Raw genomic sequence first — 17282 nt, forward strand, 5'->3', positions numbered from 1 at the left:
CATAAAGCACAACTAATATTTGTGTATAATAGACAATTCAGCACAAGTTTTGCGGAGCGCCTTCTAGAACCGAGCTTCTAAATATGACACATCTAGTGAGTTCATCTTCAGTGTATAGCGTGTGGTATCTGGCCCTATAAGTGTAAAGTCTGTATAAAGCTCAAATATGCTGAGAAATCATGAGCACTGTGTTAGGGATGTGAGTTCAATGATTTTCCTCTCAGCAGACTGATGTGTTGAAGAGGATGTCCTATTTGATTCTGTGATTAGGTGACTGAGTGGGATCAATGATTTTATGTGTAGTGTTGGAGCCCCCTCCTCCCCAAAGAGACTCTGACCTCAAAGGGACTCAGACCTTACTTGCCAACTCACAACTGTTTCCTTTATCTAACATGTTACCTAAACGTACCCCTTATAAACCATGTATACTCAAAACGCAACAAGCGCACAGCTGAGATAAGCATACGCAACACAATGAGGATGGGCGTGACTGAGTCAATCCCCTGCAAAACTGGAAAAACCGGGCCACGAAAACCAGACTCATCAACTGTCAAGCATTCCCCGCTTCAAGTCTCAATCATTTGAGCAAAACGAAGACTATTTAAGACTTAATTAACTAAAAAACTGCAAAGTCCTGCATCCTGACACGTTTGTTATGCCTTTGTTAGGTATGTAACAAAGTGTTCTGTGACTGTCTTGTGTTTATGTCTTGCTGCAGAACAAATTGCCGTACCGGGACAAATAAAAAGTCTAAACTAACATCGACTACGAGACTAAACTTTTGACCTTCTGCTCTTATTCGAAAGTGTGTATACATCCATATTGTGATATTATTGTGTATTGTGTTAACACTGTAGAAAGTAAAATCATTTTGAAACACTGTCCCCAATTTTAGGGACACCCAGCAGAATAGTAGCGGGCAGTGTGACCAGAAAAGCACCTTTTACGAATATCTCCAGGACTTATATCTCCTTAATAATAATTAAGAAACTAATTTCTGTGCTTGCAGCTTTCCTATAATATTGCCAACACATGGGGCCTTATGCAAGAAGATTTTCATATTCTTATGCTAAATCTCTATTCCTTTTTCAGAGTCAGATTCATTGTGTTTATGAGTCATGAAGATATTTATTATGAGTCATATTTCTGTAGCAATCTCTCTCTCTCTACCCTTTCTCCCTCTCTCTTTCTCTTCCTCTCCCCTAACTGGCAGTGTCAAATGGCGGCCCACCAGGAGCCAGCTCTGTCCGAGGTTTCTGCCTGTTTAAAGGAAGTTCTTCCTTCCTTCCATTTTCCAGAAAACAGGATGTGTACACCGCCCTTTAGTGTGTGAAGAGGCGGGGTCTGCAGAGTATAAACCCAGCCAACAGGCCTGGCTCCTCTGCATCCATCACTGCTCACCCTCAGACCTGAACACTGCAGCTCTCATTCATAGTTCAGCTCGTCGCGAAGGAAAACTGCAACCATGGCCATCGATAAAGTCAAAGTAGCTATTGGATTTATAGTTGCAGGGGCTCTGACCGCGGTGTTTGGAGCGGTTCTTCTCTTCGTGGGACCAGCGGTGATGAATGACCAAGTAATAAAGGTAAGTAATGGCATCATTTGAATACTTTCTTACACCCTTTCCTGTTTCATTTCAGTTGTCTTTATTAATAAAGGAGGTTTTATTCGGAACGTGTTCTTTATTCTTTGCTCAGTCAAATTATTTTACTTTGAACTAGGGCCGGGGCGATACGGAGAAAATCAAATATCACGATATTTTTGACCAACATTCCTCGATATCGATACCTCAACGACATTGTAGTGTTGACTTTTGGTGCATTCACAAAATATTTACACAATGAGATTTCAGATAAATAATCTTCAGTAATGTGGATATAATGACTACGTGGGTAAAGGCAAATAATAGAACAGCTAGAACAGTCTGGTAAGTTCAGAAAATGACATCACTTTACTGTTATGTAGCCTTTAAAACCAGGAAAAGACACTTATGTCATATTACGATATTACGATATCCAAAATCTAAGTCGATATCTAGTCTCATATCACGATAGCGATATAATATCGATATATTGCCCAGCTCTACATTGAACATTGTACCACACTCCACTTCCCTGAGGATTCATATTTGCATGTTTTGGTAACATTTTACTTGAAGGTATCTACATAAGAGTGACATGACACTGTCCATAACCCTAACCATAACTTGTCATGACAAAACCGAATCACACTAACTGACAGTTCATGGCAGTGTCATGTCACGCTTATGTAGATACCTTCAAGTAAAATGTAACCCATGTTTTTTCCTTAAAAATATTAAATAAAATAAAAATACACAAACTGTACTGTGTCTACATAATATAGATCGGATTCCAGGGGAAATTACAGCCCATTCCGTTATCCTTCTCCCCATATTTGCATGTTTATCGGGCATGTCATATAGTCTTAACAAAACCTAATGTGTGTTCCAGTTTTCTCGGTCATTCCCTGCCGATATCGCACTGACTTGTGCACCGTCGTGTACAAGCAGTACGAAGGTGTTAGACTATGCCACTCATTTGCACATGTAGGGTAAGGGTTAGGGTATTTACTGTTATTATATCACCCATAGTATAAAGTCTGTTTAGGTGTCACAGCTGGTGACTTTAAGGCGCAAACTAAATGTGTACAGGAAGCCTTTCTTGCCAAATGCAATTAGGATGCTGAATTCATTGCTTATATGTCGATGTAATATACATATAATAGTGGGGGGTCTGGGTGTCCTCCCCCCAGGGAAAGTTTGAGCAAAAGATTTAATTTCCTGCATTCTGACACAGTTTTATGCGCCAATTTACGGTGGAAATACCTTTATTTAGCCTAAGCGAAGAAGAAAAACACAGATGACAATTTAAAATTATAATGGAAAGTATGTTACATGCCATTGTGCATTTTTAAGTGAGTATACGGAAATGCTGGAGCTTTCTTGGTGGGTATACCTGCGTATCACGTACACTACACCGCTGTCTTATGCTGAAAAGGCTTCACATTGGAACCATTTGCAGGCTATTTGGTGTTAAAAAAAAATAGGCTACATCAGTGTTTTCAGCAGGAAGCACTACTGTTTTTGTACTTTAAGTATATTTTGAGGCTAATACTTTTGTATTTTTTACTAAGGTAAAGCTTTTAATGCAGGACTTTTACTTGTAACAAAGTATATCCCATGGGGTGTTATATTTACTTTGCAACGTCTGTGTATAGCCTACTTCACATGTGTCAAACTCAAGGCCCGCGGGCCAAATCCGGCCCCTCACAGATTTTGATCCGGCCCGCATATCAATTTAGGTTCACGATACATTTTGGCCCACCTAGTTTTTTGTAGTTTTTGCAATGCTTTGTTGCTTTTTCTGAAGTTTTTGTCACTTTTGCCGACGCTTTTGGCTTGTTTTTCCGATGTTTTTGACGCTTTTTTTGACCTTTTTTGTCACTTTTTTCTTTGATGGCTAAGTTACTTTATTGCTGACTTTTTGGGGTCTTTATGTTGACCAAACTGTAAGTGAGAAGGCTATATGAGACATGCAATAATACAGTCAAAGATCCTTGACTTTTTTGATGTGAATAAATTAAATGGCTGGCCTTAGATGTGATTCTTATTTTCCAGTGTGGCCCTTTGTGAAACTGAGTTTGACACCCCTGGCCTACTTCTTCAAGCAGTGTTGTATAATCTGGTTGTTTTAGAGGAGAATGAGCGGGAACTACATTTCCCAGAGTCCTCGGCGCGGCGGAGGCGTGACGAATGGTTTATAAATACGGCTACAGATCGAGATGGGGCAGAATGGATCTAAAGGTTTAAAAAAAAAAAGCCGGCCGGGCTTTAGGCTGTAAGCTTAAAACTACAGTATTTTATGTTGAGGTTTTATTGTAGTCTGTTGTCACAGTTAGCTAACTCTGTTTAGCCGTTTAGCCACGAAGCCTTTTTCTGGAGGTAAACAAGCTACAGACAGACACAGGTCACAGGCTGTCGGCTGTCAATAACAAGCTATGGCAATCGATAAATCCAAAGTCGCTATTGGGTTTATAGTAGCAGGGATCCTCACGGTGTTTTTTGGGACGGTTCTTACCTTTGTAGGACCAATAATCATCGACGAACAAGTAGTAAAGGTAAGCCAGCGTGCCGACATGGACATTTAGCATGTTTAACTTTACACAATACTATTTGAAGTTGGTTTCGACCCGTGTTTTAACGTGCCGAGTCAAGTTTTAGTCTGTGACCACAGCCGAACGTTTCAAAAAGCTTCGGACTGCTGCGTGAAATAAATGAATAAATGTTAAAAGGCGCGTGCAGGGAAACAAACTGTTAATAACTAATAATATGTATGCACTCTGGTTCCTGCCAGTTCAAGCTGTAGGCTATTCGTCATCGTTACCTTATCATAACAAGATGTGGCATATGCTCCTAAGGTCGTCCTTAAACACTGGCGTAAAAAATAAGACCTGTAAAGGACGAAAGTGAAAGATAGAAAGGTGTATTTTATTGTCTATAAGGGGACATTTTGCTTGGGCAATAGTGCTATACACACAGCTGCTGTCAATTTAAAACATTATAGTGGCCAAAAGACAGATACGTGGTACACCAAAACCACTATAATATAGTTACCTGAAACAAAATATATGTAAAATATTCCACATGCCCTGTGAGATAAAAGATATAAATATGCCTACATGTGCATTATGAGGAAGAAAATCAATCATAGCCACCATATTAGGCTACAAAGTGCATAAAACGTGATGAAACCGCGCATCCTTGCCTTTGAATTACGTAAGTAGGATCTACTTTTTTTCTATTTTTCTGTTATAGACGTTAAGAACGCTTGAAGCAGTTGTTTTTACATTTGCAAGAACATTTTACTCATCTACTCCACTTAGGAACTATTTTGACTAGGGGTGTGCAAAAAAATGTCATGCTTCAATTGCGATTCAAGCTCTACCGATTCAAAATCGATTCATATAATTTCAAATATCGATATATATATATATATATATATATATATATATATATATATATTAATTGCATGTCTAGTGCAATTGCCTGGGAAAAGTAACTACATTTACATACTGTGAACGTTTTTTAAATCGAATCTTGAGGCTAAAAATCGATATCGACAATTTCTGAATCGTGCACCCCTAATTTTGACATAACTTGTACCTTGAGTATTTCCATTTTGTGCTACTTTATTCTTCTACTCCAATAGTTGGAAGCAAATATTGTACTTTTTACTCCATTTATTTATTTAGTTTTACATAAAATGTGTTTTATACAGTCTATGGCTATGATGCAACTCACGATTCAAAACGACTTACTGTTTTAAGTTCACGATACGATAAAAACAAGCATTCTCAAGATTCAACTTTTTTTCGCTCCAATTTTCAGGCATTTTATTGGAAAACGATGAATTGAGAAAACAATTGTTGCATCCCCTTTTGTATGATTTTACCCTTCTTTCTCTCCCTTTCATGTCAGAACACAGTGATCGACCCAAATAATGAAATGTCCTACACCATGTGGAAGGACGTCCCCGTGCCGTTCTACATGTCTGTGTATTTCTTTAACATCCTCAACCCGAAAGAGATCCTGAACGGAGAGAAGCCCATGGTGGAGCAGAAAGGACCTTATGTATACAGGTACATCCAATACCTCCCTGAGAACAATGCTGAACCATGAACTATGCATGCTTTTTTTGCTGTATTACATTTGACTTTTGTTTTTAAGTCTGCTCTGCACACTGCCCTTCGTACCATGCCTTCATCTGGTTCCCTTTATGCATACACACAAACTACCCTGGACTACCCTAGACTGGACTGATTGGCACTGTTGGACTCCCGTACTGGCTATATTAGCCACCTGCCCATTTTGCTAGCTTACCTGTATGGTCAATACACCATGCTGTCGTTTTGTCTTTTAAGGACAGTTTTCAACTTTAACTTAAACTTTTCTTCAAGTCTTTAGTGTCTGTGTATAGTTAAGTAATGGTTGTTCTATTTTTTTAAATATTGTATTGCCTGTTGTACTTGAATAGATATAGAATTTGCACTGACACTATCTTGCACTAGGATACCATTGCACCTTTCTGCATTTTTTTTCCGCACCGCTCCTTTAAACATGCTACAATCTCACTTTACCGTAAGGGCACACTATTGATATCTTTCTTTGTATTTTTGTAGTATGTATGAATCGTGTGTGGATGTCATATGTCTGTGTGCCTATGTGTATGTATGTATGTTGTGTAGAAGCTATTGGACATCCTAATTTCCTTCGGGATAAATAAAGTATCTCTATCTCTATCTATTTGCCTATCAGCAGCACACTTTGTCCTGCAGCCTGTAAATATGTTGCAAGATGTTTACCCAGGTCCGTTCTTCTCTGCTTTTGCCTTCTCTACACGCCTACATTAAACTTCTTCAGAAACACAGTGGGATATGGTCCAAACATTGTTGTATAAGTATTCCATTTGTACAACGAGGGGTACGCTTAGAGGGTTAAACTCTCTAAAATAATTAGATAACACTTTATAATAACCATCATTAATAGATGGTAAATTGATAGTCAATTAATCTTTAGTTAAACAAGTTAGCTATTTTACTGTTAACAAACAATGAAATTATACATTTATTTTATTTTTATATATATATATATATATATATATATATATATATATAATGTCATTGTTAACAGTTAAATGACAATTACCCAAAGATTAATTAACTATCAATTTACCATCTATTAATGATGGTTATTATGTTTAAAGAAAAAAACGGCTGCACATAATGTTCTGAAGTGTCTGATATCGTTTATAGGCTGCAGAGTTTTAGTAATCATTGCATTAAAAAAAAAAAGCTTATTTATTTTTATATATATATATATATATATATATATATATATATATATATATATATATATATATATATATATAAAATTTATATATATATAATTTATATTTCTTTTAACTTATCGATCTTCTCTCATCTGGACAGTAAGGAGACAACATTCAGAGAGACTTTAGTGAGAAAATCTATCCATCTGAAGCTGTAACCGTGAATGTTTAATTATTAATATTGTCTTACTTATTTTTCAGAAAACATATTCAGAAAGACAACATCACATTTCATGCCAACGGCACCGTGTCCTACAGGGAGTACAGAAAGTACTTCTTTGAGCCGTCCATGTCTTCAGGGAACGAGTCCGATGTCGTCACGATTCCAAACATGTTGGTGCTGGTAAGACATCATTTCCCCTGCTGCATCAACGCACACTCTCTAGTTAATTCACTCGCAGTTACTGAGTTATTTTTATTTTTTTTTAGTACAGAAAAATACATTGCACATCTATTTTATAACGTGAGACAGGTGCGTTGGAGGGAGATAAGTAGGTAAAAAGTTGCAAAGAAACTCCTGCACACTGTCTAGCTTGCAAAAAATCAATTAAATAGTAGGCAACGTTTTAGGTACTAGACCATCATCTAGCAGAATGAATGAATGAATGAATGAATGAATGAAGGCTCACTGGCCCATAGGTAAGGTAGTCACTAAGATCCACAGATACAGTTTATCTTAAGGATGCACTGTCTCATGTACTGTATGTTTAACTTTAAAGCATGCCAACAAGGAATTGTGTAGCTTAGTTTTCTATGCACTAAAAAGGCATAAAGGTGTATAAAGGCTTAAGGCTTTTCTTGTAGGCCCAGTTAAAGATGGAACTTAAGGGGCGCCTGGATAGCTCACCTGGTAGAGTGTGTGCTCCATGTGCAAAGGCTCAGTCCTTGTCGCAGAGGCCACAGGTTCGACCCCGACCTGTGGCCCTTTTGCTGCATGTCATTAACCCTCTCTCTCTCTCTCTCTCTCTCTCTCTCTCCCTCCCTCCCCTTTCACATCTTCAGCTGTTAAAATGTCCAAAAAATAATAATAATAATAAAAAAAATGCAACTTAATTATATAAAATAGGTAGCAGGGGGTCCCTGCTCCGTCCCTCTTTCAAGCTGAATTTATGGTCGAGCGGTGTTCCAGGCATGAGCTGCGAGAGCCATAAAATGACGTCTCCACGGCTGTAGTTTCCAGCGCGAAAGGCTCTGCAAGCTGTTGCGGCGCGTGGTCATGCACCTTTGGAATTTTGACTTCGACAGTCATTTTGATTTAGAGATAAACAACAGTCATGTCAGTGATTAGAGTAGATAACGTCGGCGTTTGTCATGGATGTGTTTACTACTGTCGCCAGGAAGCCGCTTCTCTTTACTTCCAGTCTCTTCTTCTTCTCTACTACTTCTTGCTTATTTACAGGTTATTTTTGTCTGTACGCCCTATGGTGGTTGGGAGGATACTGCTCGTCTCCGTGCATGCTCGTAGCATCTACGGCGGCCCGCGCGCTTCGTCACGCTCCAGTATACCCGATGCTTCAGATATGTAGGGCTGTCCTCGATTGAAGAAATTCTTAGTCGACTAACTCATTCAATTGTATCGACTAATCAATTAGTTGATTTAATCGACAGATCTGTAAATCTGATTTTCTCCGCAAAGAGTCACGCAAAAGCAACACTTTAATTCTTGTGTTTACCAGAGATGTGCTCGTATGTTTCTTGGAAATAAGTCATTCAGCATGAAAAAAAACATCAAACATGACTAATGGACTAAAGAGATCTAAGATGACTTAGACCAAAACGACCGATTAGTCGACTAATCGACTAAAAGAGAGCAGCCCTACAGATAAGGGTTCGTTGGCTTAAAAAACGTTAAACCCCTGCTCTAAAGTATCGATATCGAAAAATGCCTCATCATTCAATACTTAAGGAGCAAATCTCATCAGTGTCAGTGAGCCAATCAGCATGCAGCACGCTTCTACCAATATTTAATGTCTGTGATTGGCTGTCTAACGTTACACGTTGTAAAGACACGCAGGAAAAACTCTACGTTCCACAGAGACGGGCTCACGTAGTAGAAGCTGAAAAAGACATAAAAAGATTTGTGCTGTAATGTTGTAATTTCTTCAATTTATAAAATTGGTATCAAAAAAAGGTATCGTTTTAGTACCGGTATCGAAAATCTCTGATAGATAACCAGGCCTGCTCCCATCTGTGTTTTCAGGGTGCAGCCATCATGATGGAGAACCTGCCCTTCCCGGTGCGTCTAATGATGAGCGCCACCTTCAAGACTTTCAAAGAGGGGCCCTTCCTGACCAAGGCAATAGGGGAGCTGATGTGGGGTTATGACAGTGGTCTGGTTGATTTCCTCAATAAATACCTGCCCGGCATGCTGCCCACATCGGGGAAGTTTGGACTCTTTGCTGACGTGAGTGTTTAAAATGATTTGTTAAGTCTAGTTGGTTATAACCTTAGTTTGCATTGCCTGGCCGATCTCCACAGCGCTGTGGAGTAAGGTCTGGCTACACCACACATTTCTTTAACCCAATCACCAATTAGGGCTGCACGATATGAGGAAAATAGTTGTTGAATATCGCGATAATGATGTTAATTGAACGCAATAATTAAACAGATATTAAAGTGTACTAAGTTCTGCATTTCTGCAGCTTTCAGTATTCTGCTAAAACAAAACAAATTGCTCGTTGAATTTAAAACCAAATGAAAGGAAATCATTTCCAACATTCTTTTAGGGCTGGGCGATATGGAGAAAATCAAATATCACGATATTTTTGACCAAATACCTCGATATCGATACGTCAACGATATCGTAGTGTTGACTATCGGTGCTTTCACAAAAATATTTACACGATGAGATTTTAGATAAATAATCATCAATAATGTGGATATAATGACTAAGTGGATAAAGGCAAATAATTAGAACAGTTACAAAAGTCAGGTAAGTTCAGAAAAGTACATCACTTTACTGTCATTCATACATACATACATACATACATACATACATATATATAATTCCGGGAGTAACTTAAATATCTTTGGGTTTTGGACTCTTGGTCAAACAAGGGATCAGAAGCTCCTGCAGATAAAGTGTTCAACTATATCTTTATTTAGTTCAACGGCTCCGACACCGGCCTGTTCACCATCAACACCGGAAAAGACGACATCAGGAAAGTCCACAAAGTGGACTCGTGGAACGGCCTGACGGAGGTGAGATGCCAACGCCACACCTGCAGGTTTTATCATGTACAGTACAGTATGATCTTCACACGGACCTGACTTGACTTGTCGTCTCTGTCGGTAGCTGAACTACTGGAGGACTCCTCAGTGTAACATGATCAATGGAACAGCTGGACAGATGTGGCCTCCCTTCATGACCAGAGAGAGCACGTTACCTTTCTACAGCCCCGACGCCTGCAGGTGAAAGTGTTTCCCACTCTTTCTCGTTTCTTTTATCGCACAATTCTTTTCGCGTGCTTATGGAAAAACCCTGTTTGTTTTATTTGTGTTTTTTCAGATCCATGGAGCTTGTTTACCAGCGTGACGGACAGATGAAGGGTATCCCTCTGTATCGATATGTTGCACCCAAGACTCTGTTCGCCAACGGGACGGATTACGCTCCCAATGAAGGCTTCTGCCCCTGTAGGCAGTCCGGTCTGCTGAACGTCAGCAGCTGCCGACACAGTGAGTTAACGTGTACACATCTCTAAAGGTCACGTACGTGACAACGCAGCATGTTGTTCATTGTGTGAATTATGGTTCCATTATTTGAAAATAGATGATAAAGCAGGGGATGCTTCAGGACCAGACTGAAAAACTTTTCTAACAGTTTGGACTTGCAGTGAATAAAGAGAGAAAACCTGCACTTAACCTTTTCACAGGCATTTTGTATTCAGTTAGACCGATATCGTGGTGTATCATTGTAGGTTTGTCTAGCAATGTATCGATTATCACAGAATTTCTGTATCGTGATATTATCGGTATCGTGAGCCATGTATCGTATAGTATCGTGAGGTGCCCTGGGATTCCCACCCCTAGCCTTGTCCGTGTTTTCATCTTAAACTTTGACTTTCTCACAGTGTGTTTTCACTTCATCAAAGTTAACTAGAACATTTTGGTCGCCTAAAAATGTCTATGTGTAAAAATAGGCATCTTTCCTTTAGCGTTTAGCGGCGCGGTGAAACCATAAACAACAATGGCCTGGCAGCGTCATTCTCCCCAGCTCCACCGTCTTGTCCAAAAATCATCACACTCGGTTCCAAAAAAAACAAGATTCCCAAACTCGAGGCTCCAAAACTGCAGTCCTCAAACCAATGGCTGACATCACGGCTGCTACGTCCACTATTTTTACAGTCCATGTACTTAAGTAGAGTACATGACTATATGTACGTAAAGATCTATATCTGGTGACAGCTTTATAATAATTCCACAATTTCTTTTTCGATTTACAGACTCTCCAGTCTTCATCTCTCATCCTCACTTCTTCAATGCTGATCCTGTGCTGCTGGACTACGTTCTGGGACTTAATCCCACAGAGGACGAGCACGGCCTCTTCATAGACATCCACCCTGTGAGTATACTGTACACACACACACATACACACACACACCTGTCCAGAGCGATGGCCGTCACGGAGTAAATGCTGGCGAATATGGCTGCAATGCGGAAGAAGTTGTGGAAGCGGCAGTAAACTAAACGCTGACATGGCCAGCCTCGGCGAACGCAAGGTTCTCCTGCAGCACGGGGAAGAGTTAAACGTGTTGATATATAACGTTAATGTTATGTTAACATTGTTATTAGGGCTGGGCAATATATTGATATTATAGCGCTATCGATATATGAGGCTAGATATGGTCTTAAATTTTGGATATCGTAATATCCTGATATGTGTGTAAGTGTTGTCTTTTCCTGGTTTTAAAGGCTGCATTACAGTGACAGAGTGATGTAACACACCAGGCTGTTCTAGCTGTTCTGTTATTGGCCTTTACCCACAGTTATTATTTCAGCATAACTAATGATTATTTATCAAAAATCTCTTTGTGTGCATATTTTGTGAAAGCCCCAATTGTCAACCCTACAATATCACCACAATATCGATATCGAGGTATTTGGTCAAAAATATCGGGATATTTGATTTTCTCCATATCGCCCAGCTCTAATTGTTATTACCATATCGGTTTCTAAAACGTTGGAAAAGCTAGAGCAGATAAAAAAAATAGTTAACACTCAAAAAGCTTAAAGACAAAACTTGCACACACAGTCGGACTTCCTTTTGAATCCCGGCTCACATCAACTGCATGAAAATAACTTATCGATGCAGCTCTTCTAGGCCGATCAAAAAAACAAACTGACAACAAACAGACCCCCTTTCTGACGGGGAAGTGAAGCCATTATATCTTTCTATGGTCTCTTGATAGTGTTTTGTACTCATATCAACAGAGTTGCGTGCATTCATAGAGACGTGTTGGTTAAAAATTGTCATGTCCGGGCAAAAGAGGACGTTTGGTCACCCTAAGCTAAACTGTCCCTGAGAGAAGAACCTGACTGATCTCAACGTTATGTGTTTTTTTTTTATTGCTCTGCCATAACCGTTAATGTGCACTGATGATTATTACAACATTGTTTAAATGATTTAGATATGCTGATAACTTTGATCCAACTTGCCATGACTCAGCTCGTTCTGAACACCTTACACAACTCCGCTCGTGTAAATGTGACCGTAGGAGGCTGCGACCTGCACTGTGATAAGGTAATTGGAAATTGGGCTATTTCTCCGTAATTGCCGTCAATAAGGGTTGTTAAAAAACTTTTATTATGGTTTAATAAGATAACAGTTTGTTGCTGTGCAGATTAAATGTCCCATGAGCTGGTTCCAAGAGGAGGAAGAAAAGATTGATATAAAGTTAATAATTAAGGGAAATCAAGTGGCGCTGGAATTTTTTAACACTACAGATTGGTTCCCAAAGTAGCGTGATTTGAAGGCAGGTCATTTTATTAATCTAGCACAATTCACACACTAGAGTAATTCAAAGTGCTTTACAGAATCCAAATAATTTAACAACAATTAGGGCTTCTCCATTATGGGGAAAAAAACTCAAATTATAATTATTTTGTTCAGTATTGAAATCAGGATTATTTAACAGGATTACTCGTCGACTTTTGGAAAGATGTTAAAAAACAGTTAAACCCATTAATAGTGAAAACACCTTGAACTGTGATATTTCCCTTATTGAATTCCCCTTCAGAACTAGTCTAGGAAAACCCTGATGAACTTCCGGCAAATTTGAGATTTGCTCTGCAAGTCAGTCTGGCCAAGAGCCCATTCAAGCCCATTTCCAATTTTTTCCAAATCGAGGCACCAATCACAACCGCTGAGGCGCGCTTTACACGATGACCATAGCGCAGCAACCCGTTGATGCCGCTGTCGCTGCTTAGTCACCCGGATCGTTGGTCTGATTGGTTGAAGGTCTATCCAATTGCCCGCCTTCCCCAGACCCACTCTCAGTTACAACTGAGAGTGGGTCTGGTGTCAACCAGGCTACTTCAGAACAAAATAAGACTTTACTTACAAAAGGTAATGTGCAAAAATAATAGTTTTTTTCTCGATTACATTGTCTTTGTGATCGTCGCCGAATGTGCGAAATTCTTACAACAACAAAATATACAGAGACCCATTAACGGTAAATACAAGTTAAAAAGCACATTTAAATAACACATTGCCGCTCTACCGTTGCCTCCATAGGTAGGGCTCTTAAAAGTTGCCAAAACTTCTGAGAAAGTTGCTAAGTTGGCAACATTGTTAACTCTTAAAGCTCAATGGTGTTTTAAGCCCCCAACAAAGACTTCAAGGCAGCGCTGCGACCGTCGACTTCAATTCAAGGCACCTAACCCTAACCATTTTTTCCTGTATCTCGCCCTCCCCCACTGAATACATTTATTAAAAGATGCCTGTGTGAATGGTGGAAGGTCCTGCAGTTGTGTGGCAATGACTGTGTCGTAGTGGTCCCTAAGTATGTTCATGATATTGTGCATCCATGTGTCGGTGTTGAGTTTAACCAGGTCCAATGTGTTATTGTTCGGTGAAGAGGGTTTGATGAAAGATGTGAGTCTATTAATTTGCCTCATCATTCCCTGTGGGAAGGTGCCTATGTGCAGTGTGTTATTTATGATTTCTGAGTGGTGGATGGCCTGTAGAAGTTTGAAATGTGCAACCCTGCCATTGCCTAATCCTAGTGCCTTCCAGGCAACGATGTTGGAGGGCTTAAAACACCAAACACCACTCGTAAACCCGTCTATTAAACAGCCTTTAAGGGATTGCTTACTCTAAGCCAGGGGTTCTCAAACTTTTTTCAATAACGTACCCCCTTTTGAATTGTGTTTTTAAGCCAAGTACCCCCTGACCAGCGCAAAACATTTTTACATCTATATAAAGAGGAACAATACAGTGTCGGCAGTGATAGATTAACCAACAACTGAAAAACCTTTAAATGCTACATTTCAAATGTTCATATCACTTAATTCATTCATTATTACAGTATAATTATTTTAGGAATTATGCACCACATATTTTTAAATGAGCATTTTGCAAAAAAAGATCACGTACCCCCTGCATTACTCCAAAGTACCCCCATTTTAGAAACGCTCTAAGCGATACACACCCACAGGTTGTGTCCATCTCAAATTAACTGCCAAGGTAATGCCTGCTGACTTGGAACCTTCAAATAATTTTAGCGTGTAAGTGTGTTTATGTATGTGTTTGCCAGGATACTGCTGTACGGTGAGAATGAACTTCTGGGGCTCAGGGACATTTCATTTCCTGCAGGTTCAAGCAGTACATTTCATTTCCTGCAGGTTCAAGCAGTACATTTTTGATTTCCGTCAGATGTTCCCAAACATGAAAGCCGGGTATTTGTGTCACTGAAGGTTGAAATGCCTGCGGAAACATTGTGGCACGAAAGCGCTGCAAGAAAGCAGTAATGATGTCAGTAGCTGTTTTTTGGCACGAGCGAACCGGCATTTTTTTCATGTCGCATGGGGGGGGCGGCACGAGAACTTAAAAAGAAACCGGTCAGGACAAAGTGGGGAACGGGGGACCACAAGCCTCCTTGAGCTCATCACTTTTATGCATGATAAGGATCTATCGGATATCTACCCCAACTTCTGGACTGCTCTGAGGATTGCACTTACTCTGCCAGTCACTGTGGCTCAAACAGAGAGGAGCTTTTCAAAAGTTGATCAAGTCGTACCTGAGGTCAGCCATGCCCCAGGAACAGTTCACTGGCCTTGCTGTCATCAATATCAATCGGTCAATAGGGGAGCAGATTTCATACGATGACATCATTGATGATTTTGCATCAAGGAAGGCCAGAAAGTTCAGGTTTAAGTTTTAGTGTGTTTTTTCTGTTCTTAGTGCAATAGTGTAATAATTAGCTAGATTCTCTTTAGTGTGTCTTCACATTTGTGTGATGAAGGATTTGTGCTATTTAGAATATTTATTCTATATTCTTTTTGTATATTCTTAATATTTTATTTATATTATTGTTGCTCTCTGCTCTTGTTACATTTTTTATGATTGTATATTTTTTTGTGTGTACACATTTATGTAAATAGTGTATATTTATTTTAAGTTATGATATCCTACAGTACAGGCCAAAAGTTTGGACACACCTTCTCATTCAATGCATTTCCTTTTTATTTTCATGACTATTTACATTGTAGATTCTCACTGAAGGCATCAAAACTATGAATGAACACATATGGAATTATGTACTTAACAAAAAAGTGTGAAATAACTGAAAACATGTCTTATATTTTAGATTCCTCAAAGTAGCCACCCTTTGCTTTTTTATTAATAAGGGAAAAACTTCCACTAATTAACCCTGACAAAGCACACCTGTGAAGGTAAAACCATTTCAGGTGACTACCTCATGAAGCTCATTGAGAGAACACCAAGGGTTTGCAGAGTTATCAAAAAAAGCAAAGGGTGGCTACTTTGAAGAATCTAAAATATAAGACATGTTTTCAGTTATTTCACACTTTTTTGTTAAGTACATAATTCCATATGTGTTCATTCATAGTTTTGATGCCTTCAGTGAGAATCTACAATGTAAATAGTCATGAAAATAAAGAAACACATTGAATGAGAAGGTGTGTCCAAACTTTTGGCCTGTACTGTATACAGTACTGTCATTTTTTGTGCAGAATTGCGTTCTTTGTCTTTTGGCAATGTTGGACGTGGAGATTGTCCACCTTAAAAAGTGTTTCCTGTTCTAATTGCAATAGTTAAATAACTGGATTCTCATTTGTGCAATTGAGAAATATAATTTTCTATTTCACTTATGTTGTTATAATAAAATATAACCGTTAACTTTTAACTTTTTTGGGGGGGGGCGTGCACGCTCGTCATTCAATGTAGAACCGCCACTGAATGATGTCCAAGCCTTTTGTATAAAAAAAAGTCAGATTTATGAATTGCAACCAACATACAATAGAAGATAACAGAACAACGCAAATGTATGATTTTTAAATTCTGCGCCCATTGCTGAAACAAATACGCCAGGAAAAAATCAGAGAAAAGACCGAGACAGAGTAGTGGATCCAAATTTGCCTCACTGCCAGCTACAGAAAACCCTCCCTGGTTTTAATAATTGACAGACATTAACTCCAGTCCGTTGGGTCTGAGCTGGAGGTCTGGACCGGGCTGCACCACAATTTGATCCAGATGTTTTGACTTCACAAATGTTTCTTTCTCAAACTATTGCTTTCCCATTGGTTTTCCTGCAAGCTGGCTCAAAGAAAAGAGAAGTTAAACGTACAATAAACTATGCAAATTTACCATAATTCTCACACCTGCTGAGTTAGTAGATGTGTGCCGCCGGAGGTTCCACCGGATGTCCCTTATTTTCGGTCGGATGTCCCGTCCCCTTCCTCTGTCTCTGTGTTGGCGTTCTAACCTCCGGTGGATTTGTGAGGACTATGGTTAACTGCTCCTCAGATCTCTGCAGGGTAGATCCAGACAGCTAGCTAGACTATCTGTCCAATCTGAGTTTTCTGTTGCACGACTAAAACTACACGTGTTCCAACAAAACAAGTTCCTTCCCGAGGCACTGTTGTTCCGTCCGGCGCTAAGCACCGTCCTAAGACGATCGTGATTGGTTTAAAGAAATGCCAATAAACCAGAGCACGTTTATTCTCCCATCCCGGGAATGCTGTGTGGACTAGCCAGACCCTCCTCTGCAGCACTGTGGAGGAAGAACTGGCAATGTGAGACTACCTCCACCGGTGCGTAAGCGAGCACATTCAGTGTGTTCACCAGGAAAAAGCTTTTGTGCCAGCTGGGCTAGGCCGGCGTTGTCATTTGCTTTCGTCTACTTTTTTAGTTGT

At 39.5% G+C, this 17282-nt stretch overlaps 1 protein-coding gene across 4 annotated transcripts in view; it reads left to right on the forward strand.

Annotated features, from left to right (window-relative positions):
• The first annotated feature begins 1373 nt into the window (after positions 1-1373).
• scarb1 (scavenger receptor class B, member 1) overlaps positions 1374-17282 on the forward strand; it is a 28050-nt gene continuing 12141 nt past the window's right edge. For 3 of the 4 annotated variants that reach the window (XM_028601651.1, XM_028601649.1, XM_028601652.1), the window contains exons 1-8: positions 3760-4137; positions 5498-5658; positions 7110-7251; positions 9109-9312; positions 10014-10109; positions 10204-10319; positions 10417-10583; positions 11351-11469. In XM_028601651.1, coding sequence (XP_028457452.1) covers positions 4018-4137; positions 5498-5658; positions 7110-7251; positions 9109-9312; positions 10014-10109; positions 10204-10319; positions 10417-10583; positions 11351-11469 — 1125 coding nt within the window. In that variant the 5' untranslated portion in view covers positions 3760-4017. Of the gene's footprint in view, positions 1586-3759; positions 4138-5497; positions 5659-7109; positions 7252-9108; positions 9313-10013; positions 10110-10203; positions 10320-10416; positions 10584-11350; positions 11470-17282 lie in introns of those variants that run through there. The other variant, XM_028601650.1, reaches the window with a different exon arrangement.

The sequence above is a fragment of the Perca flavescens genome, chromosome 16 (genome assembly GCF_004354835.1).
Source record: "Perca flavescens isolate YP-PL-M2 chromosome 16, PFLA_1.0, whole genome shotgun sequence".
In the NCBI taxonomy this organism is placed as follows: domain Eukaryota; kingdom Metazoa; phylum Chordata; class Actinopteri; order Perciformes; family Percidae; genus Perca; species Perca flavescens.